This window comes from Myxocyprinus asiaticus, chromosome 19, assembly GCF_019703515.2.
Source record: "Myxocyprinus asiaticus isolate MX2 ecotype Aquarium Trade chromosome 19, UBuf_Myxa_2, whole genome shotgun sequence".
Lineage (NCBI taxonomy): Eukaryota > Metazoa > Chordata > Actinopteri > Cypriniformes > Catostomidae > Myxocyprinus > Myxocyprinus asiaticus.
This window is the reverse complement of record NC_059362.1, coordinates 19,039,242-19,064,950: the sequence shown is the minus strand read 5'-3', so window position 1 is coordinate 19,064,950 and position 25,709 is coordinate 19,039,242. Positions and strand designations below refer to the sequence as shown.

At 39.9% G+C, this 25,709-nt stretch overlaps 1 protein-coding gene across 2 annotated transcripts in view; it reads right to left on the bottom strand.

Moving 5' to 3' along the window:
* kctd1 (potassium channel tetramerization domain containing 1) overlaps window positions 1-25,709 on the bottom strand; it is a 43,973-nt gene that overhangs the window by 1,047 nt on the left and 17,217 nt on the right. For both annotated transcript variants that reach the window (XM_051644679.1, XM_051644678.1), the window contains exons 2-4: window positions 25,006-25,196; window positions 21,472-21,616; window positions 7,793-8,098 (exon numbers count right to left, since the gene is read on the bottom strand). In XM_051644679.1, the coding sequence (XP_051500639.1) occupies window positions 7,793-8,098; window positions 21,472-21,616; window positions 25,006-25,196 (642 nt within the window). The remainder of the gene's footprint in view (window positions 1-7,792; window positions 8,099-21,471; window positions 21,617-25,005; window positions 25,197-25,709) is intronic.

The window sequence follows — 25,709 nt, the reverse complement described above, 5'->3', positions numbered from 1 at the left end:
GACAAATGTACCAGAAATACACAGAATTAACCTGTGAGCAGTGATATCATAAAATCCTTCTTTAGTAAGACAGAGAATATTAGTGGAAAAGCAAGCTTGATCTCATGAAAATTACTTGACTGTGACAAAATGTCTGCAAAATGATATTATGTGGTTCATTACATATATCGTGGCAGTTCCAAGGTGAAATGTCCACTGAGTGATGCTAAAAGTTTAATTTTCTCCCAAACAGATGAGGTTTTTAGTTAATGCTCTATCGAGTTCTAAATCAACAAAACCTACCTACCTACCCTAAACCTTAAACCTAAACCTAACCAATAGTGTCATAAAAAGCAAACGTGACATAAAAAAACCCAATTGCTGAAGCAACCACATCACTTTGCAGAGTTTCTGACACTTTCAGCTTGCGTGTAGACTCGCATGCTCTTCAGGACTCACACCCCGGTCCTTTGCTTCGCAAGTGCAACGATCTATTAGTTGAGCTACTGTGCAATTCACACTGGAACAAGCCTCTAGATATAGTTGGTTATGCACTGCAAAAGTTGTGCTATAGTAAAATGTTTTTGATGTCATAAGACAGCATTGTGTGAGAAACAGAGCAAAAAGTATTTATGATTATGAACTGATAATCTGCTATTTTAAAGGGATAGTCACCCAAAAATTCTCTCATCATTTACTCAACCTCATGCCATCCTAGATGTGTATGACTTTCTTTCTTATGCATAACATAAACAAAGAATATTGTATCTCAGCTCTGTTGGTTCTTACAATGCAAGTGAATGGTGACTAGACCTTTGAAGCTCCACTTTCACATTCTTTCACATTTTGAAAGTGAAAGTGAAAGTGGAGATTAAAAAATAAAAGGACTAAAATATTGATCTGTTTCTCATCCACACCTACCATATTGCTTCTGAAGATAAGGATTTAAACACTGGAGTCTTATGGATTACTTTTATGCTGCTTTTTGGAGCTTCAAAAGTCAAGCCACCATTCAAGTCCATTGTAAGAACAAACAGAGCTGAGATATTCTTCTGAAATATTCTTTGTGTATGTTATGCAGATGAAAGAAAGTCATACACATCTAGGATTGCATGAGGGTGAGTAAATGATGAGAGAATGTTCATTTTTGTGTGACTATCCCTTTAAGTAATTTTTGTTGTAGTGCCTCTAGTGTTCATTTCACCAAGAAACTGCAGTAAATACGTAAGAGTCACGTAAAAATTATTTAGCTAAAATATAGTAATAATGTTGGTTTCTATGAGATCAGATTGGCCAAAGCATACAGACAGTGAAAGTATTAAAGACCAGTGTTTGTGTCTTTTCTCTCACAGCCCTATCAATTACCCCTTCAATCCCAATATCAATCTAAAGTACACCTTCATTTACAACAAACCAGAAATAATGTGTCACCTCATATTATACTGGATATCATTTAGGATTACTATTATTATTAACATTAATAATAATAATAATAGTGTAGGTGAAAAGCAGACTCTAGTTGAAGTAGCACAAGTGTCATTCACACAAATACATACAACTTACACACATTACACACACTCACACACACACACACACACACACAGTTTTCTTTCCTTAAAAGGAACTGAAAAAACATCTTGAGATTAATATAAAAAAAAAATCTTTCCAAGTACACCCTGGCGTATGTGTGCCTCTGGTTGGGAATCACTGTTATAGACCGTCTGTCCTGTCTCCCAACTGAATAAGATGAGATACTTGAAAAACACTTGCTTATTCTCTCTTTCTTTATATTTCTCCGTAACTCCCCCTTTTTTGCTCTCTCTTTCTCTCTCTCTGCTCTCACACTCATATTCCTTCCAGACCTACAGATATTCGCTCCACAGAACTGTGAGATCACATTCCATCAGTGTGCCTTGAGGAAGTCTCTTCCTCTTTCTTTTCTCTCCAGCACTGCATCACTCCTTTCCTCTCACTTTGTTCTCTCCATCTAGCCTTTTCCCACTATCTTTCCCTTTCTCCATCTTTTTTCTCACCCCCCACCCACAGGTCAAAGTTTCTGTCTGTCTTCTCCATGTGCCGTTCTTCAATCATGCATTTGTCCTTCAACCCTCTTTACCTCTCATTTTTCCTGCCTGTCTTCTGCCTCTACTTTTCTAAATTTCCTGTTTCCATTATGAATGAATGAATGAATGAACGTTACCTTTATATAGTGCTTTTCTGACACTACACTCAAAGCGCTTTACATTGTGAACAGGGGACTCTCCTCAACCACCACCAGTGTGTAGCATCCACCTGGATGATGCGACAGCACCAAGGTGTACCAGTACGCCCACCACACACCAACTATTGGTGGAGCACAGTAAGTACAGAGATAGAGCCAGTTCACGGATGGGGATTATTAGGAGGCCATGATTTATAAGGGCCCATGGGGGGAATTTGGCCAGGACACCGGGGTTACACCCCTACTCTTTACGAGAAGTGCCCTGGGATTTTTAACGACCACAGACAGTAAGGACCTCGGTTTAACGTCTCATCCGAAAGATGGTGCATTTTTACAGTATAGTGTCCCCGTCACTAAACTGGGGCGTTTGGACCCACACAGACTGCAGGGTGAGCACCCCCTGCTGGCCTCACTAACACCACTTCCAGCAGCAACCTGAGTTTTCCCCAGGAGATCTCCCATCCAGGTACTGACCAGGCTCAACCCTGCTTAGCTTCAGAGGGTAACCAGGCAAGAGCTGAAGGTGATATGGCTGCTGGCCATTAAGGCCGAAACATACTTGACGCAAGTACACAAACGCAGACGCGAGCCCTTGGCCAACGCATGGCCAATGTGTGGTCCCATTGCACATACATTAATTGCGCTCTTGCATTGCTCTGGCAGTTACAAACCTCAGACCACAAGAGGGCAATACATTTTTTAGGTGTGACCACGAAACCGGTGCTGCGTCCGAAACTAGGTATTTTATAGATCCATGTCCGAAACCAGGAAAATGCTGCCTTCGGAGGCAGGATGAAAATAAGGTGCTTTTCAAACTGTTCGGAGTTCCATTAATTCAAAACAGCTGTCAGTTAAGCCATTAACTGATTAGGCAGCAATTCAGCTGCCTACGTTATTGGATGCAACCCGGATGTGGTAGATGAGTTGATAGTTGAGGAGTGGGGAGAGACACGGAGCAAAAACTAGATCGTTTGAATGGACTGGGGACAAAAAGTCATATATATTTTTAGAAAAGATTCAACTCAAATTGCTGCCCGAGTCCACCATGACAGTTGTTGATTGAAAGAAGGAAATGTGCTCTAGCGCCCCTTGGGGCAACGCTGAGAATGCAGCACGTACTTGTGTTGTGTTATGAATTGAGCGCTGACACATTTCGCAATGCAACGGCACGTGAAATTGAGCTTGCGTAGCAAGGTGCGTCTGCATTCACGTACTTGCGTAGAGTATGTTTGGGCCTTTAGTGTGACGGCAAGTGCCAGGGGCCAAAAGATGTAATAAGCAAACAGGAAGAGACAGCCTTTAGACACACACACACATATCTAAATAATAATAAATTAAGTAATTAAATACAAAAATAAACTAAATAAAAAATGTACAAAATAAATATTCTATATCTATCTATTTACTGGGACATAATTTCAGGCCGGGAGTCTCATACTCATCCAGGCCACCCAATAAACCCACAACAAATTTTAAAACCACAGGTTATGTTGGGGATAATGATTTAACAATACACTGTACGCTAATGTTGTATACTGTACGTTAACACATGATCATGTAACATTCCAAATTAGATTTAAAGAATATTTTACTGCATTTGTTCATCTTAGTTAAAGAGGCCCTATTATGCTTTTGGGGATTTTACCTTTCCTTTAGTGTGTAACATAGCTCTTTGTGCATGTAAAAGGTCTGTAAAGTTAAGCACAAAGTTGACGCAAAAGGGAGTTATTCTCTCCCACAGACAACACTGCTCAAGAACTACACGAAACAGCTGGATTGTAGTCCAGCCATTTCTTCCGTAAAGTATCTACGTCACTATGTAACGCATTTGCATACTGCCTGCCTAAGGGCTACTTTGGCCTGCCCTCAAACAAGCGTAGTTATAGATGAGGCCAGGACGAGTTGGGTAGTGTTGTCGCCATGTCGGAAAGATGCTGTTTTCTTCACTGCGAAAGCAAAACCTCTTTGTTTGGACTTCCAAAGGCAGACAAATTGAAGTATCAGTGGTTAAAATGTATTTTTACCACTATTTCTCAGCAGTACAACCACAACCAATGCCGGATTTTCAAGACGGTTACTCCTGAAAGATGGTGCAGTTCCCACTTTGCTGGGACAATCTGGCGCTTCAGGATCACAACATGTAAGTATGTTTGATTATTTGTGGATTTATCTGCTACCAAGAGTTCAAATGCGGAGTTTTGTGTTGTAGCTATGGTGTACACCCAGTGCACAGCTGTAGGCCTCTGCTAACCTGCTAGCTAATGTTATTGTGTTGAAATAGATTTGCTAATCAGCTGCGGGCCCACTTGTGTAGAATTATGCAGATTGTTTGTCATTCTTACTATCATGAATAGTGATCAAGTGTGGAGATGGATTTATTTTTACAAATGGTAATTTTATGTCTGCAATCCATGGTAGTGCTCGGCTAACTTGCTATGCAATGTTATTGTTTTGGTAAGGGTTTACTATTCAGCTGTGGGCCAGCTTTTACCTAAAACTTTTACCTAACAAAATGGTCGAGCTCAAGAGTCTTATATAATTATATAATTACAAGCTGTAATGTTACGGCCGCTATCCACGGTAGTCCACGACTAACTTGCTCACTAACTGGGAGTAAGCCTCTGTTCTCCGTTCATATATCGGGCGAAAAAAGTTCGGCTACACCCATTCCAGCAAAAGATGACTAACTGAAATGCACTATGTGTCTTTTACTTGAAGCTTTGTTAGGTTCACCATAATCAACAGTGCACTTTTAAGAAAGCTACTAAATTAAAACTTACCACTGTGAAATGTCCTGCTCAAGTCGTGCTTGCGAAGGTGGTTCGGGTCGATCAGCTTGTTCTTCCAAACTTTCATTATTTCATTCATTATCGGACTAGGGCTAGAGCTAGTATGGCAGAAACGATGCCACTGTTACCATAGTTACAGTAGTGTTTACAGAGCTGCCCAGGAAGACTCGGGAGCTGAAACTCGGTTATGCTACGGGGCGTTACATTTCTGACACGCTCTACGTGGCTGACCAATCACAACAGACTAGGCCAGCTGACCAATCAGAGCACACTGGGCTTTTCGGAAAGGGGGGCTATAAAGAGACAGGAGGTAAATCAGAGCGTTTCGGCCAGAGTATGTAGAGCGGGGAAAATAAATGTACAGTATGTGTTTTTTGAATATTAAAGCATGTAAACCTATTCTAGTAGACCCCCATAATAAAATTCTGAACCTCTAAATTAGCATAATATGGGCTCTTTAATGTTAATTTATAAATATGTTTCGTTGTTAGTTCATGTTAGTTCTTAATGATGTTACATTACCAATTTTAAATATTAAACTGTACTAGTACATGTAGAGATTAACATAAACCAAGATTACAAATGCTGTAAAAGTATTGTTCATTGTTCATGTTTATTCATTGTGTAAAGTTAATCGATACAAAACCTTATTTTGACGTGTTCCCAATACATTTAATGAAAAGCAAATCAAACTATGCCTCTATGGATTAGGGTTGCAAAATTCTGGGAATTTTCTAAGTTGGAAACTTTCCATGGGAATTAATGGGAATATATGGGAATTAATGGGAATAAACTGGAAATTTGCTAAACTGCATGTTAGCCTATAACAGGGAAAATATATCTTGCAGCATAATCTTGGCTAAAACAACCAGATTTAATGCAAATTCAGTTGAATTTCTACCCTGCGCATTCCTCAATCACATGCACACAACTTATTGCAGGCTACTTACTACAGCAGGACTATTGAAGCCACACTACTGCATTTGAGCCCAAGGACTACATCCAGTCAAGTAAGTTTTGATGATATTACTAGGGTAAATATATCTGATGTATGGTATTAAAGTTTAACTAGCAAATACTAAATCAAAATATGTTTATACAGTAGCTAGCTAGCCAGTAAATCAGATATGCTAAATGTAAGCTAGCTAACACCATTTCATTGACAATTTAAGAGGCTAGCTATCATGGTGCTAACTAGCTCGATTGTGATGCTGTTTCTTCTGCAAGCCAGTTTTCTGTTCTGTTATCATACAAAAATGTAGGTTATAGTTTGATTTAGCATGCTGATTGAGGAGTGTTCATCTATTCATCTAGCCTATTTCTATTAATTTGTCTAGCATCAATTGTAAAATATTTTTACCATTCCAGAATATTCCATTTGTTTAGCTAACTATTTATATATCAGTGCATGGCATTGCATTAGTGTTTTTTACAAGCTTTTTTCTAATCTTATTCTACAGAACAATGCCACGTGCGCCATCTGATGTGTGGATACATTTCACCTCAGCCAATGCAGAAGGAAAGGCTGTGTACATTTGCAAATACTGTGCAAAGACCTATGTTAAGAATGCCACAAAGATGCAGCAGCATATAGCCAAGTGCCCAAAGTTTTTTCCTATTTTTCTAAAATTCCCCAGCTTAACTTCCCATGGAAAGTTTCTGGAAATTTACCGGAAATTTTCCAGCCCTTTGCAACCCTACTATGGATAGATTATCCAACATGTAAATATTCTCATGCATTTTCTCAACGACTCCTAAACTAACTTTTGTTCACTGAATAGTAAACCTGTCCTCTTTGCTCTCTTTATTTGATTCATCTTGTCTTCATTGGTGATTGAGATCTCAGTACAAAAGGAAGGATTTATTTTTTTGTTGTAAATATCATTCCATGTTGCGATAATTTGCTATCATTATAGGACCTAATTGAACTTTCTTTGACTAAGATTTTTTTATTTTTTACAAAACTACCATTAGAATATTTAAAAAAAGAAACATGCATTGATTTTATTTATTCATTATTCTTAATTTTATTCTGTATGACGTGAGAGCATTTATCTGATTTTCACTTTAAGTAAAACAATACATTTTTGTTTCTTTCTGTTTCTTTCTACCGTCAATGATGATTCTGAGAGAAAGCGCGCCGCAGCCTATTGTTGCTATAGTAACGAATGCAACTTGCACGCACAGGTAAAATGTGCTCTTTCACTTCAGTTAATTTTCTGGTTATTTTTCATTATTTCAGCAGACAGCATGTTTGATATATTCGGATCAACAGTATTAAGTTAAAGAGGGTACATTTTATCACTCAACTGAACTGTGCACAAGCATTTAGACACTTAATTTAGCTGTGCTCTGTCCATGTACTGAATGAATATGCGTCCTTGAATGAGCGGGGTTTTCCGCAGATTTACTTGAACCACTCAGGCAATGTCAATGTTATGACCCATTTTAGGGGTGGCCAAGATTAGTCAAGAGGAGCAGATTTGTGATTTATTATCGATTTATTATCGGAAGCCAAATTCAGAAATCACTTGGATGGCAATAATATAAAATAATAATGAATAAATAAATAAATAAATGAAAACAAGCGGGGCAGTGGGCCAAATCAGTCGCCAGGCCACCAGGATTCCCCCTGCTGCTCACAACAGCCAGTCCGGGCCTGAATTCGTCCCACGCAAACAGGAAAGAGGACCGTGCTCCTCAAAAGCAATTTCATGGGATCTTTAAATAGTAAGTAAACTACTAACGATGAGGTGTAAGTTGTTTTGCAACGAGTGTGAGAAGTGTATAAGGTGTTATGCACCTGTACAGAGTTGAGGTGGCAGTATCCATTGAGAGGGAAGCGTATAACATGAGTAGAATCGTGATTCCAGCCAGCGTTGACGGAGTTGCACATGACGTCCCCAATCTCTGGGAAGATGTCCTCGATGAGTGCTTTATCGCCGCTGAGCGTTATCCTCTCTCCCAGCTCGGGGGCCACACGAATGACGACACACTCACACATGCGTGATGTGTACCTAGAGTCCTGCTCCGAACGCCAGCGCTCCAGCTCAGCCTGCAGTGGCTGCAACTGGAAATATCGCGCCTCCTCATACAGCAGAGAATAGTCCTACAGAGACAGATAGATGGCAGAACTGATATTAAAGGGATAGTTCACCCAAAATTAAAATTGCGTTATTATTTACTCATGTTGTTCCAAACCTGTATGCTGTTATTTTTTATTTTTGAAGAATATTTACCCAGCTCTGGCCACACAAAACTTAGATAGTGATAGTGACAGAAAAAACACCATTAAAGTAGTCCATATGACTTGTGTGTTATATTCCAAGTCTTCTGAAGCCATACAATAAGTTTGTGAGAGAACCTGACTGAAATTTGAGTCATGATTCACTGATAATCTTGCACTTCCCTGTGAGATTTAGCATTGGGGAAAATTATCAGTGAATAATGGCTTATATTTCCGTCACACAAACCTATTGTAGTGCACAAGTCATATGGACTACTTTAATGGTGTTTTTTCTGTTTGGAGCCTGAAAGCCATATTGGGATGAAATTCCACTCCCCTACCCATTGAATCTTGCAGTATACAATAGACAGACCTAACCCCAACCCTTTGCTACAATGTAATGGGTTTTAGCTAGCTATATGTAATTTTAAAAACATCAATGGCGCTTGATGTTGTCAGGCATTAGATAGGCTGTGCCTAGGATCCTATAAGTTGGCATGGAAACACACATAGTAGTTTGACACCTGAGGGGAAAATTAAGAGCGACAGTCTGAGAGTTGTTTCGTATGTGAACGGATCGGATGGAATAAACATCGACCATTATGTAATCATCTCGTAAGCACCTTTTTATTAGAACTGTGCAACAGTAAGTAGGCGTACCTTGAGTTGTACCTTAAGAGTTACCTAAAAAGTTAATATTTTAGTGTAGCCTGGACTATCTGTAGCTGCAGGCGGTTTCTCCTCCGCCTGCAGCCGCTTGACCAGATGATTACGGGCGGACACAGGATCTAGCGAGCAGAATGGGGATGCATTCAGTCATGTCATTGTACTCCAACTAGTAGTGCATTTCTAACTGTTGCTGAATTGTATTCTTGAAGGAGCAAACAGCAGCCAGGTCAGATGTCCAAACACACAAAGTTAATTATATGATTATAAAATGATTATAGAACTAGTATTTCTGAAATATTTGAAGGCCATTTTGCATATATTGGAGGTTACTGTAGCATCTGTGTCATCTTTGTGATTAACATTTTTATTAATTTTCAAAACAAAGAAAAACAAAACATAGATACATTGATTCAACATTAACTCCCACTACTTCCCCTCCCCAATCAAGAACCCCACCCAACCCCAAACGAACATTCTAGTGGTCTTACATAAGTACACACATATATAGAGAATAAAATAATAAATATATATATATATATATATATATATATATATATATATATATATATATATATATATATATATATATATATATATATATATATATATATACACACACACACCTCTCTCTCCACAGACCCACTGTGAGAGCCCCCCAAAAACGTCAAATATCTACCCCATTTCCCAATAAAAGAATCCCATATCCCCAGCCTTCTACATGTTACCTCTTCGAAGGCTGCCACCCTTCCCATCTCCTCGCACCACTCCCGAATTGAGGGTGCTCCCACCGACTTCCAACCCCTTAAAACAATCTGCCTGCCTATCATCGCACTGGTGAGGACCCAGTTGTTTATGGATTTGTCACCTTTGTCGATGACCCAAAACACAGAGTCTGGGGCAAAAAGAAATCCGAATGCCCAACACGTTACACAAAACACTCTGTACCTTCAACCAATATTCCTGAATCTCAGCGCACCATCAAAAAACATGGGCCATGTCTCCTTCCTCTGATTGGCATTGTGTGTCTTTAAGACCAAGCCTATACAATTTAGATGGGGTCCAATAGAACCGATGTAAAATGTTGAATTGTATATGGCGCACCCTTGCACCTCTCTATGCAGTTTTTATGTTTTTTAAAATCCTAGCCCATTCTCTCTCCTCCAATTCCAGGTTTAAATCTTTCTCCCATAATCTCTTGAGAGTGGTTGAGACTCCGTCCCCCAGACTCTGAATTAATAAGGAGTAATACACTGATGCCTCATGGCCCTTTCCAAAAGCAGAAATCACCTCTCCTAGAGTATCTGCTGCTTTAGGGGGGTGTATGCTATTCCCAAAAATAGTACAGAGCAATAGCGTAACTGAAGATACCTAAAAAACTGAGATCTGGGGATCCCAAAATATTGAACCAGATTTTCAAAGGATCTCATCAACACCACTCTCGTAAAGATCACAGAGTGAATTAACCCCCCTCGCAATCCACTCTGACCAACAAAAAGGGGACTTATTAATGCATAGTTTGGGGTTTAGCCATAGGCTTGAGGCAACATTTAGATAAATATCTGAATTAAACATTCTGGACACTTTTGTCCATACTGAGTGTAAATGTGAAATAATGGGGTGTGATTTAACTTCTCTATTTAGTTTGATGGAAAGGCTTTGCAATCAAAAAACAAGGGCAAGAAGTTCTTGTTCAACGCAGAACCAGGGAGGGACTCTTTCAGGTGGAAACGACCAATGAGCCAAATGTCTGAGACCGAATGCATAATAATAAAACAAAATCTTGGGTAGGCCTAGACCACCTTTGTCAATCGGCCTATGTAATTTATTGAAATGTAGTCTGGGGCGCTTACCACTCCAAATGAAAGATGCGCTATGCTATCAAATTGCTTGAAATAAGAGAGGGGGACATCTACCGGGAGAGAGTAGTTAAGTAGTTAAATTTTGGAATACAGTTCATTTTAATAACATTAACCTTCCCAATCATCGATAAATGTAATGAAGCCCACCTGTCTACATCACTCGAAAACCGTTTTATTAAAGGGTCAAAATTAACTCTGGCTAAATCAGACAAATTTGTTGGGAATAAAATGCCCAAATACTTAATGCCCTGTTTGGGCCATTGGAAGGCGCCTGGCTGGAAGGCCGTTACTGGACAGTATGCTGTCAAAGCCAAAGCTTCGGATTTAGACCAGTTGACTTTGTATCCTGAGAACTTGGAAAAGGAATTAATAATTCTGTGGAGGCAAGGCATAGATCTAGTGGGGTCAGAGACGAATAATAAAATATCATCTGCATAAAGCAGAAGCTTATGCGCCACACCTCCCGCAATCACCCCTGGAAAATCATCCTCCTTTCTTATTGTGGCTGCTAATGGTTCCAGGGCAAGACAGAACAATAATGGGGAAAGAGGGCAACCCTGCCGAGTGCCCCTATCCAGAGTAAAATAATCTGAAATTAATCCAATTGTTTGTACCTCTGCTACAGGGTGTCTATAAAGTAACTTGATCCAACCAATAAATGTACTCCCAAACCCATACATTTCCAAAATCTTAAAAAGATAATCCCAATCTACCATATCAAACGCCTTTTCGGCGTCAAGTGAGATGGCAGCGACCGGAGTCTGATCATTCGCCACTGACCACATGATATTGATGAAACGCCTAATATTATCAGAAGAGCTACGGCCCCGAATAAACCCCACCTGATCTATAATATGTATAAGAGATGTCATAACTTTACTTAATCGGTTAGCCAAAATTTTAGCCAAAAGTTTTACATCTTTTAGGTAGGTAAGGACTTAATTATCTCGTTAAGTTCCTCCAGGGTTATCTCAGAATCAAGAGAGTTTTTTTGCTCATTCGTCAGTTTAGGGAGTTCTAATGGTTCCACAAATTTTCTAATATCCTCATCATTAGATGAAGACGTGGAACTATAAAGATCAATATAGAACTCTTTAAAGGCATTATTAATATCAATGGCTGAGGTAAATATTTCACCACCAGCAGATCTCACTGAGGGAATGGTAGAAAAAGACTCTCTCTGCTTTATATATCTAGCCAAAAGCTTCCCTGCTTTGTCCCCTGACTCAAAGTATGACTGTCTTGCCCTGAATAACCAAAACTCCACTTTCCGCGACAAAATAGTATTATATTTCAATCGGGTCAATTCTCTAAGACCATCAGATGACATTCGGCGCTTCAGCTCTGCCTCGGCACTTTTAATATTTCCTTTCAACTCCACAAGTTCTTGTGCTTTGGATTTTTTGGTGAATGAGGCATACTGTATGATCCGACCCCTAAGAACCACCTTAACTGCCTCCCAAGCCATGCCCACAGAGGATACTGAGGACCAGTTGGTCTCCATATAAACATTGATTTCAGTCTTTAACATTTGTTGGAAATCAGGATTTTGCAAAAGAGATACATTAAAGCGCCAACTATATGATTTCTTTTTCTCTGTATGTGGCAACATCTCTAAGTTCACCAGGGCGTGATCTGAGACTAAGATGTTTCCAATTGAGCAATCAACAACAGATGAAATGAGGGACTTAGATATAAAAAAAAAATCTATTCTAGAGTAAATCTTATGAACTGATGAAAAAAAATATATAATCCCTACCAGATGGGTTCAAAAGTCACCAGATATCTACAAGACCAAGATTTTTACAGATCTTGTGAAGTGTCAGTGTTGCTCTAGGGGGCTTACACACTTTTGCTTCACTATGATCAAGGACTGAGTCCATCAAAAGATGAATGTCTCCTCCCAATATTATGTCATGAGAGATGCCAGCAGCTTGCAACATCCCTTCAAGATCTATAAAAAAGCCCTGATCATCAGCGTTAGGTGCGTAAATATTAGCCAAAATCAACCTTTGCCCCTGAATTTCTCCTAAAACAACAATGACTCTTCCTAATTTATCTTTAGTCTGTTTGAGACATTTGAATTGTAGATGTTTATTTATCAATATAATGACTCCCTTGCTCTTACTTGAGCCAGCACTAAAGAAAACATGTCCACCCCATATCTTCCCAAATTTTTCAGCTTCCTGTGGGGAAAGATGTGTTTCTTGAAGAAACACTATATCATATTTCTTACGCTTAAGAACAGAAATAACCTTCCTTCTTTTTATGGGGTGCCCCAACCCATTTACATTCCATGTGGAGAGAGATAACCTACTCATTAACATTTGACATATTGATTTAATAAAAAATTAAAAAATGAGTGTGTCAAAAACAAGATTACACAGACCACATTCTCCATTAGTGAAACAATCAAACCCCGAACTTCCCCCGAACAAAACAAACAGAAAAAAGAAAAACATTAATCCCACGCACGAAAGCGCCACCCGGCGTCAATCCTTTAAAACTCAAAGAGTCCATGTACGCCTACGAGAACCCCCGCGACAACTCTGCCATCGGATTATTCAAGTCCGGTGCTTCTGCACAAATTTTGTGAGGCACAATTACATAACAGAAAATACTTTGTAAAACAGACCCCAGCCAACAGGCAGAATAACAGAAAAAACATGTAGATTCATTCACAGAACTGTCTTGAAGGTGTGTTCCTCCACAAAATAAACTCCAGCTGATATAAAACCGTTCAGTTTCCTCGGACAGACAAACAATTGTTCAGTGAGCCGGCTGTTATGAGTGCAGCAGATGAGGTAATCATTCTACTAGGAGGCATAAGCACAAAGAACAAACATATTTAACCACAACTGTCCCGAAGTAATGTAATTCCACAAAACAAGCTCCAGCCGCTAGGCAGAGCCAGCACGAAAAACAAAAGCGGCATCCCGGTTCCTCGGATGATCAAGAGCCAAACTAACTCGGAGGCCACGCAAAAAAAAACAAAAAAAAAACCACCATAACTATCTCAGCCCGTCAACTTTATAAAAGACGTCCTTTATGTGAACATGTAGATATGTTTGGACACTTTGGATGACCACTTCTCAATCTGGCTGGGAACTTCAGTGTAAAAAAAATCTTCAGTCAATGCAAAAGTTTCTTGGAGTCATGCCATAAAACAAACTCCAGCCGCTAGGTGGAGTCAACGCAAAAAGAAACAAAAATGGCACCCAGATTCCTCAGATAATAGAGTCACTGAACCACGAGTCAGTCCACTAATATAAGAAACATCAAATGTCTTACTCCAATGTATTTATAAAGGAGAGTGCCTGTTTTGGACAAGTAAATACTTTGCGACCATTCTTCCTTTCTATTCTCAGTTTGGCCAGGAACATCATTGCAAAGGCAATCTTCTGTTGGTGTAAGAGTTTCTTACATTCCTTGAACCGATCGGATTTCTCTCTTGTCGAATTCGCAAAGTCCGGGAACAAGAAAATATTATTGTTCTTCCAAGAAAGCTTCCCTTTAATCCTTGCCTGGCGCAACACGAGATCTTTATCGGATGATTTCAGAAATCTGGCCAGAATCAATCGGGGCCTGTCTCCTTCAGCAGATCTGCAAGCCGGGACTCTGTGAGCTCGCTCGATTTCCAGCTTATGGCCCGTTAGGTTGAGCAGACTCGGGAGGAGCTCGTCCAGGAATTTCACCATATCTCTGCCCTCTTCATGCTCAGGAATTCCAACAATTCGTATGTTATTCTTTTGGCTCATATTTTCGAAATATTCCAGTTTTTCCTAAATTAATTCCAAATCTGTTTTGGACACGGGCGGATTAGCGGATAATTCCCTTTCCGATGACTCAAGATAATCGATTAGTTTTTCAACTTTTGTCACTCTTGTAAACAACTCGGAGAATTTTGTTTCCATTGCCGTAATCGATCGACGTATTACAGCAAGATCCTCCAAGTCAGCAAGAATCTTTGTCAACATCACCGACATGTTGGACAGTTGACGCTGAATATCTTCTCCAGATGCGCCATCCAAATCGAGTCCCCGGCTCGCAGTCCCGTCAGAGGCCTCAGCCTGAACACGTAAGTGTCTTTTAATGTCTCCAGAGTCTGAGAATTTTTACTTCTTTGCCATGTTTACCTCAAAGAGCAAGTATGTAACTGAGTGTATCAAATCTCACCAGATAACAACATGAAAATAATGAAAAAACTAGCAAAGTTCGCAGAGCTCGTGTCTCACACGTCTGTCTCTCGCATGGCGTCACGTGAACCCCCACATCTGTGTCATCTTTATCAAAGTACATTTGAGTCACTTCGCTCTTTCAGTGCAGAGCCATCAGCCTCCACACCTGTTGGCGGGTTTCCGAAATGCAGGATGGCATTTGAGGGATAATCATTTATATTCATGAGTAAAGCTATAACTGTTTGGATGATTCAGTAATATTCATTAGGAAAGTGCTACCTGATAGGTCAGAGAAACTATAACCTATCCCTAAAAAATCAGGTTGAGCATTCCTCATAAATAAGTCTTCAAATCAAATCAAATCACTTTATTGTCACACAGCCATATACACAAGTGCAATGGTGTGTGAAATTCTTGGGTGCAGTTCCGATCAACATAGCAGTTGTGACGGTGATGAGACAGTACCAATTTACAATAACATCAAATTAACACAGCACAATTTAAACATCTGATATACACATAATTACACTCAACAATATACAAATAATAACATACACTGTACAGTATACAATACGCACTATATAGATACACATTATTCAATAAAAATATATATAAAAAAAGTATATATAGTATATATAGAATGTACAGTATTGTACTGTATTGACATTCAGGCTGTCGGTTGATAGTCAGTTGTTAAGAGAGAATATAATATAATAATAATATAATTTATGACAGTCCGGTGTGAGATATAAGAGTAAGGGTAATAAAGTGCAGTGCTGATGTATTTTGATCGTGGGAGATCAAGAGTTCAGAAGTCTGATTGCTTGGGGGAAGAAGCTGTCATGGAGTCGGCTGGTGCGGGTCCTGATGCTGCGATACCGCCTACCTGATGGTAGCAGTGAGAACAGCCCATGGCTCGGGTGGCTGGAGTCTCTGATGATCCTCCGAGCTTTTTTCACACACCGCCTTGTATATATTTCCTGGAGGGAGGGAAGCTCACCTCTGATGATGTGTCTGGCAGTTCGCACCACTCTTTGCAGTGCTTTGCAGTTGTGGGCGGTGCTATTGCCGTACCAGGCGGAGATGCAGCCAGTCACGATGCTCTCTACAGTGCAGGTGTAGAACTGTGTGAGGATGTGGCGGTTCATTCCAAACTTCCTCAGCTGTCTCAGGAAGAAGAGGCGCTGATGAGCCTCCTTCACAACGACTTCAGCGTGGATGAACCATGTGAGTTCCTCAGTGATGTGGACACCCAGGAACTTGAAGCTGCTGACTCTCTCCACTGGTGCTCCATTGATGGTGATGGGACTGTGTTCTCTGTCTTTTCTTCTGAAGTCCACCACAAGCTCTTTGTCTTACTGACGTTGAGGGAAAGGTTGTGCTCCTGACACCAGTGTGTCAGAGTGTGCACCTCCTCTCTGTAGGCTGTTTCATCATTGTCAGTGATCAGACCTACCACCGTCATGTCATCAGCAAACTTAATGATGGCATTGGAGCTATGTGTTGCCACACAGTCATGTGTGTACAAGGAATACAGTAGTGGGCTGAGAACACAGCCCTGCGGGGCTCCAGTGTTGAGGGTCAGTGATGAAGAGATGTTGCTGCCTATTCTAACCACCTGGAGTCTGCTTGACAGGAAGTCCAGGATCCAGCTGCACAGCGAGCTGTTTAAGCCCAGAGCCCGGAGTTTCTCATCTAGCTTGGAGGGCACTATGGTGTTGAATGCTGAGCTGTAGTCTACAAACAGCATTCTCACACAAGTGTTCTTCTTTTCCAGGTGGGAGAGAGCAGTGTGTATTGTAGATGCAATGGCATCATCAGTGGAGCAGTTGTTGCAGTATGCAAACTGCAATGGGTCAAGAAAGAGAGGCAGCACAGAGCAGATGTAATCTCTGATTAGTCTCTCAAAGCATTTGCTGATGATGGGGGTCAGAGCAACAGGACACCAGTCATTTAAGCAAGTTATTTTTGATTGCTTTGGAACAGGCACAATGGTGGATGTTTTGAAGCATGTGGGGACTACAGACAAAGAGAGGGAAAGGTTGAAAATGTCCGTAAAAACACCAGCCAGCTGGTTCGTGCACGCTCTGATGACGTGGCCCGGAATGCCGTCTGGGCCCGCGGCTTTGCGGATATTCACCCGTCGGAAGGATCGTGTTACATCCGCTACAGAGACAGAGAGTGAACTAACCTCTGTAGCTTCAGCCACGAGAGCTCTCTCCGAGAGGGTGGTGTTATTTCCCTCAAAACGAGCATAAAAAGTATTTAGCTCATCCGGGAGAGAGGCAGCGGTGTTCATGGCGGAGTTTTTATTCCCTTTAAAGTCCATAATGATGTTAATTCCCTGCCACATGCGTCTAGAGTTGGTGGTGTTAAACTGTCCTTCAGTCTTGCTCCTGTACTGGCGTTTTGCGGTTCTGATAGTTTTTCGGAGGGCATAACTGGCTTGTTTATGCTCCTCCGCGTTCCCGGAAATTAAAAGCGGAGGTCCGCACATTAAGTGCCGCATGAACAACGTTATTTATCCATGGTTTCTGATTCGGATAGATCCGTATTGTTCTGGTCGGAACCACGTCCTCTACGCACTTTTTGATGAAACACATTACGCTATCAGCGTAAAGCTCGATGTCGTCATCAGAGGCGGACCGGAACATCTCCCAGTCCGTGTGATCAAAACAGTCTTGTAGCACGGAATCTGATTGGTCCGACCAGCACTGGATCGTTCTGAGGGTGGGTGCTTCCTGTTTCAGTTTCTGCCTGTAAGCGGGCAGAAGCAGAATGGAAGAGTGGTCCGAATTGCCAAATGGTGGGCGGGGGAGGGATTTGTAGTCATCCCGGAAGGGAGAGAAGCAATGGTCCAAAACCCGTTCCCCTCGTGTGTTGAAACTAATGTGCTGGTGGTATTTTGGTGCGACTGATTTTAAACTGGCTTTATTAAAGTCCCCAGTCACAATGAATGCGGCCTCAGGGTGTGCGGTTTCCTGCTCACTTATACTCCCATACAGTTCCTTGAGTGCCCAGTCTGTGTCGGCTTGTGGGGGAATGTACACAGCTGTGATAATGACCACTGTGAATTCCCTCGGTAGCCAGAATGGTCGACACAGAAGCATAAGAAATTCCAGATCAGGAGAGCAGAAAGACTTAATAGAATGTACGTTCCTCTGATCACACCAGGATTTGTTGATCATAAAACATACACCACCTCCTCTGCTTTTACCTGAGAGGTCTTTCGCTCTGTCCGCTCGGTGCACAGAGAACCCCACGGGTTCAATGGCTGAGTCTGGAATCTCCACAGACATCCAAGTTTCCGTAAGGCAGATAATGCAGCAGTCCCTCTTCTCTTGTTGGAAAGAGATCCGCGCTTTCAGCTCGCAGAGCTTGTTATCCAGAGACTGAACATTTGCCAGTAGAATAGTGGGTAGCGGGGGTCGATTTGCGTGGCGTCTTACTCTGATGAGAACGCCGGCTCTGTTTCCCCTTTTCCTTTTGCGTTTCCGCGGCTGTGCTGCCCAGACAAAGGGCTCTGCTTGCGTGTTTGTAAACAGTGGGTCAGCATTGAGAAATCTGAAGTCCGGTTTACGGTGTGAAATTGCTGAACCAATGTCCAAAAGTGTTTGTCTGTCGTAGACAATAAGGCAGACAACATCCAAAACAAAAAAAAAAATAAGAATTGTGAACAAAACAAACAAAACACTACTATGCTGTGTCGGAGCTCGCAACGCAGCAGCCATACTCGGCGCCATCTTGAGTCCAAAGAAAGGTAGAGTCTAAATTCTTCCACTGCCATTTTATATTTCAGAAATCCGCCACCCCCTGAATTTCCTACAGACACCATGCCACAGTCGCCTTCGGCTTGCTCACTGGGTTTCTAAATACAATTACTATTTAATTACTTATTTTTAAACACAATTCACAATCTTATTTTATCAAACTACACAATGATGACTAAGACATTATAGATATTACAGTTGCATTTTCTGTTAATGCATGATCTTCTGTAAAGCTGCTTTTAATCGATGTGTATTGTGAAAGGTGCTATACAAATAAAAATGACTTGACTATTGAAAAAAAACACGTGAAAAGTGACTAGTCGACTTCAGTCTGACAGTGTCTACAACATTATAGTCAACTAGTCTGTGCAACCCCTACAGCATAATGGCTTTGGATGGTGAGTATATAATGACAAAAGGTTCATTTTTGGGTGTGCAACTGTTTTATAAATCTAAATATGGCACCAATGTACTAGCATTAAAACTAGGGCTGGGTATTAATATAGATTTCCCAATTCGATTCTGATTCACAAGCTCACAATTCGATTCGATATTGATTCATATGGATACAATGTCCATTTTGTTTACATATAAAAGAAATTCTCTCTCAACTAATGCTCTTAATTATAAAGGAAACTTCTAGGCAACCCTTATAGGTACAATTATATTTTATCATTAGTTTTTCATCAAATTGGTCACATTTTAGCTTTTGAAAAATGTTCAAATTCAGGTCTATTCCATCAGTTAAAGGTGATGTAATAGATTTTTTTTTTTATGGAATGGTATGCAAAAAAATTTCCAACTCACTGAAAGATATCACTGAAATAAGTTTCATGAGATATCTCACCAGTCTCTGTGACAGCACTAGACTCTGTAAATAGCAAACAAAAATGTGTCTCTGCTTTCTGCCTGTCAATCATTTTGCACGTTCTCATAGTGTTGTAGTTGCAGCGAATTATTGAAGCTTATTCTGATTTATATTTTGTCAGTTTAAGGCGCTATATCGCTACTGTTGTGTTTGACAACCGTGGGAACATGCTTTGTGTCAGTTTCAAAAGTATCGGTGCGATGTTTTGGAAAAGGGGGCGTGGCTAAATCAACGGCTCAGTCTTGTGGAAGTTAGGATGGCTAAAATCGCTTAAAGCACCTTTAACCTTTTCATGAGTAGGGTCTAAATTCCCCTGCAGTGCCCCCTGGAGTGAATTATTTTTGCACATGACACTGCACAGCCGGTAGAGGGGGGCCGAGTGTAGACAAGTATTTTTTTAAATTTTTTTTATTTCTTGTCATAAAAATTAACAAAATATACTGTGTACAATATAGTAAACATGTGAACAAATAGGTTATATCTGCTGTACTGTATTTGTTTTATTTATTTTTCATTTTTATAGCTGTAAAAAACAAATAAACAAATAATATCAGCAGTCCGGTTTGCCTATATGCACTGTTTGACTTCTCAGACATTGTGTGTGTGTGACAAGCGCTAATGTAAACAGGCTTGGCTGCATGCATCGGATAAGCACGCTTGATCAGCATGTTTTCACTGAGAGTATATGAGTTTTAAACTGTTGTCGTGAGTGTTTGGCTGTCTGTTTCAGAAAACAAATGTTTTATATGCCTGAAAAGACTGTTTGAGTTGCTGTCTGTGTGAATGAAAACCGCATCTGAACCTAATAAGTAGACATGGCTGCGTGCATTGGAATATCGTGTTTAGATATGATAGCTGTGCATATACAATCTGTGAACTGTTATCGTGGTACTTTGGTGACAAATAGGCTGTTTGTTACATAAAATAAACATATTATGTGCTTGAAAAGACTCTTTGAGTAGCTGTTTGTTTAACGAATGGCAACTGCTACTAATGTAAATAAATGGCAGCAAATGACAAGCTGTAAACTTTTCATCATAGTACTTTGGTGACGAGTTGGATGTATGTATATAAAATAAACTTATTCTGTAGTTTAAAAGACTGTATGAGTAACTTTTTGAGCGAATATAAACTACAGATGCTTGACCAGTGTAGCCTGTGTCGGCGCGAAAGCCGATTTGAATCTGGCAGCTTGTAACATAACTGGCTGTTGTAGAAACACATATGTGTGACGCTACTCTGCGGGGCCCAGTTATTAACAGTGTGTGACGGTATGTATAAAAGGGTTAATGTCTTGAAATTGCATATATTATGTTGCATATATATATATATTTGTTAAATTTCTGTTTACTTGCATAATTTGTACTGTTTACATTGATATACAGAACATGTGCTTAATCAGTACTGTCTCTTTAAGAATAGCGGCATCAGCCAGTAAGCGCATACACCGAGAGAAGACATGTTTAATTTCTTTAGTGCATCCATGTGAGATTAGAATGAAATGTTACTTTTTTGGTTGTTTTTAACCAACAACTGACTGAAAAAAACAAGAGAGGATATTAAAAGAGACATTATTAAATGATTTATGGATCTGTGGATCTCGTCTTTGGACACACACAACAAGTTAAACCAAACTTTTACTCTCAACACGCAGTGAAAAGGTCTCTGTGCTAATAACTTCTCCACTATACTACTCAATCACTGATAAGTGAAATCAGAACATTTACTAGCCAGTGGCTAATCATAGACACATGAGATTTGAGATTTGGTTGCACATGCGAGTTAATTACTTCCATTATAGAGGGTTGCCACTTTAAGTAAAAGATCTATCTTGGGATTTAAGAATCGTTCAAACGCAGATCGCGATGAATCGGAAAATCTAAATTTTTACCCAGCCCTAATTAAAACTTACCTTAAAATCATCTGGGATGAGCAGTTTTGAGGTCCTGAGGAAGTTTAATATGTAGCGGAACATGTGACCGTCCCGATCTATAAAGTAATGCTGTTTCAGGCTGTCCAATACAATGGGCTCTGTGCCATCAAATAAACGGCCAATCCTGCAAAAAAGTAACAGAGATATTAAAAATTGTTGCAGTTAATTCAAGAAGGTCTATAATGCATGAAGAGCGATCTCCGTAAGCATTGCCATTCATCTCAAAGGCAGTTGCTTGGCTGGTGCGTTCCCCAATCTGAAGAATATGACTTGCTTGATGCTATCTTTGCGCATGTGAACTTAGCTGGGGGGGGGGGGGGGGACTAGTAAAGTATTTAATATAATATAATATAATGAAATTTGCCATTTATATGTTGCATATGCAGATTGTTTTTCTGTCAGAATACTGGCTACTTTTGAATGGTCGTCATTGGAGAAACAAGATTTTGCCCACATAATGGTGTAGTTACGGCATCTACCAGCAGGGGCTAACTAGCCAAACCTTGACCCCTGTGGTTAACTAAATAACAAAGAGCTTTCTTATAAACTTCTTCAGTTTTCATCTGCTAAAACAATAATTATTAAAAACACATGCAAGTGAAGGATCAAACTGCATCTAAGTATGTGCTCATGCATATTTAGTGTATATATCATGATTGTCCAACAGTGGACAGTCCATTCAGGAAAACACAGATTCTTTAAATGTAGCCTGCATCTGCATCAGCCTCAGAGAGGGCATGGCTGGAGGAAGCAGCCCTCATTGCTCCCAATGACAAAAATGTCATCATCCAGTGCCCAGCATCCTGGCTGTCTGATGTGTTCGTTAGGGCTGAATGATTTGAACAAAAAGTCTAAATAGGATTATTTTGAAAAACTTTGGAATTGTGATTTAAACTGCAATATGATAATCATTAGGGATGTCATAAAATTTAGATATACAGTACTGTGCAAAAGTCTTAGGCACATAAGATGTTTAACAAAAACATTTGTCTTAAGATGGTTATTTATATCTTTAGCTGTAGTGTGTCAATAGGTAATATACATTTTAGACTCCCAAACATTCCTTCTGCAAATAGATTAGAATAGAATAACAGGGAGCCCTGCAACAGATGGCATGGCCCCACAAAGCCCCCCACTGAACATTGAGTCAGTCTGGGATTACATGAAGAGACAGAAGCAATTAAGACAGCCTAAAAATTTAGAAGAGCTGTGGTGAATTCTCCAAGAAGCTTGGAACATCCTATCTGCCAACAACCATGAAAAACTGTGTCCAGGTGTGCCTAGGAGAATTGGTGCTGTTTTGAAGACAAAGTTGGTCACACCAAATACTGATTTAGCTTTTTTTATGTTTACTAGAACTGTATGATGTTAATTGATAAATGAAAACTATTTATGGCATTATTTTTGAAGAAATCCTCACTATGCAACATTTTTCACAAGTGCCTAAAACTTTTGCACAGTACTGTATCTTGATTATTGATTGTCACGTTATTTTATTGCTTCAGTAAATGTTATATCACCTTCTCTGTATGTAGCCTTGAATAGGTTTTTCATTCAAGCTGTCAAACCACAAAAGACATACTTGTAACTGAAAATACATTGTGTAGGATATATGAAAGATACATATACACAATTTATCATCCAGTGATGGCTAGAGTAAATAACCTTTTAATTTGACAATGATTTGGGTCAAATTTTATGTAAAATTATGTAAGTTGAGCTCCGTAGCACTGCAGAATTTTGAGCTGCCTCCGGTGTCTTGCTTGCCGTCTATTGGCGTCATTATTTCATTATTAAATCATTATTTTTTGAAACCCAGACAACTTGAATATTACATTATTGTAATATAATAATAATAATGTTAAGAAATTATTGTCTAATAATAATAATAATAATAATAATAATAATAATAATAATATTATAATTCAATAGTAATTAATTGCTCATGGCATTGCTATGCAGTCCGGTTTAACCCCTCAATCCTTTGTTTAGCGGAAAACTGAAGAAAATGAAGTTTCTGTTATTTGTAGTTGAGTTGACAACAGCCATTTAATGCAGTGAAATGCTCTCATCTTCCTTTCTGTCCAAAATACCCGGTGTCATGGGGTTATTTTAGATTGGCATAGTAAATTGTAGCAGTAAAACATATGTGAAATTACACACGTTCAATTAAAGTCATTCTGGAGCTCTTTAAATATACTGCGCTGAGCGCACGTTAGCACACCAAACCAAACTCAGAGAACATTTGTCACCCAGGGCACCAGATAGACAGAATTTGTATATATCGAGCACAGAACCGCTCTGAAAACACATGTGTAATACACAGACCACGTTTACATGTATTTAAGCACTACACATTGCAGACAAAACAGCTGTACACATAAGTGCAGCACGTTCAGACTATTTATTTATTTAATTAAACTGCAGCCCTCGCAGTTTGATAATCACACTGGGTCATATCGCGATTTCGATTTTATTTCGATTAATCGTTCTGCCCTAGTGTGCGTTGTCATATTGATGTTGAATCAATATTCAGAAATGAAGTGGCGGTGGCGTAGTGGGCTAAAGCGCATAACTAGTAATCAATAACTTGCTGGTTCGATCCCCACAGCTACCACCATTGTGTCCTTGAGCAAGGCAATTTACTCCAGGTTGTTCCAGGGGGACTGTCCCTGTAATAAGTGCACTGTAAGTCGCTTTGGATAAAAGCGTCTGCTAAATGCATAAATGTAAATGTAGAAACATCTATGTGACAAAAATAAAGGCAAGTGTAGCACTGGCTTGAGCAGCTTAAGTAAGATATTTGAGGCTGTGCTAGATCTGATCTGAGATCAGAGACTGTGTGCACAAGTCTGTTTGATAAAGTATGAGACAATGTGTGAGACTTTATGCATTTGTATGACACTATAGGAGGCAGTGTGAGGCTAAAACTGTGTGAGACATTTGAGCAGTTGTGAGACAGGATCTCGAAGCGCTCCAGGCTCCTTTTGGCCTGTGCTCTGATGTTTGACTCAGTCAGCAGCTACAAGACAATAATACTCTTTGGCATTGCTGAAATATACCGGTCAGTGAGCTAATGAGCACAGACAAGCCACACACACACACACACAAACACACACATACAAAAGACAAGCACAAATCATGAAGGACTTGTGTGTGAACAGATATGTTCAGAGTATGACATCTGTTCTCAAAATTTGAAGCAGACTGCCAACTGAATTATATGAGAGTGGTGTAAATGAAATGAACTGTTAAAAATAAAAAAATGGTGGAAAATAAAAGCAGAAGAATGGGAGATCACTGGACCCACTTTCTTTGGATAGAAAAGAGTAGCTTGACATTCTGCTAGATAACTCCTTTTGTGTTCCATGCAAGACAGAAAGTCATGCAGAGTGGGCACAACATAAAGGTGAGTAAATTATGACAGAATTTAGATTTATGAGTGAACCATCTGCTTAAAAACTGCAGCAACTATTGGTGCTATGTTTGTTTGTGTGCCTGTGTGTATTTTACCTGGACTCTGGGTATTTGGTAAGAGTGGCCAGGCTGCTGGTATACATGTGACCTCCTACATCGATATGGACTGGTGCGTTGGCCTTCGTAAGCTGTGCAGGTGTGGGGATGCCAGCTGTGCCCAGCGGGGAGGCAGGCGAATGTGCCAAGAGAGGCCGAGTTGACATGCCCACACTGTTGCTGCGATTCTCCTGAGATACACAAAAAACATGTCAGTTGAGACTATAGTTCAGATCTCTGCAATCCCAAGATTAATATTCATAGTTAAAGGTCAAAGGTGCTGTAAAAAAAAATGTTTATGGAATGGTATGCAGAAAATGTTCCATCTCACTGAAAGATATCACTGAAATAAATGTCCTGAGATATCTCAATGGCTTCTGTGACAGCACTAGACTGTGTAAACAACAAACAAAAATGTGACCGTGGAAAAGTTATTTGATCAGCCATTTCTGACTTTTAATCATTTTGTGCCTTCTCATATTGTAGTAGTTGAAGCGAATCATTCATATTCAGATTCATCACAGTTGTCAGCTGAGGGCGCTATTTTGCTTCTGTTGTGTTTGACAACTGTGAGAAGATGCACTACTTTACTGTTGAGTGCCTATCTTTGGAGGGCAGTGTTTTGGAAATAGGGGTGTCTAATTCAAGGGCTCAGTTTCTTGGAAGTTCCAGAATGGCTAAAATCACTTTCAGCACCTTTAAAA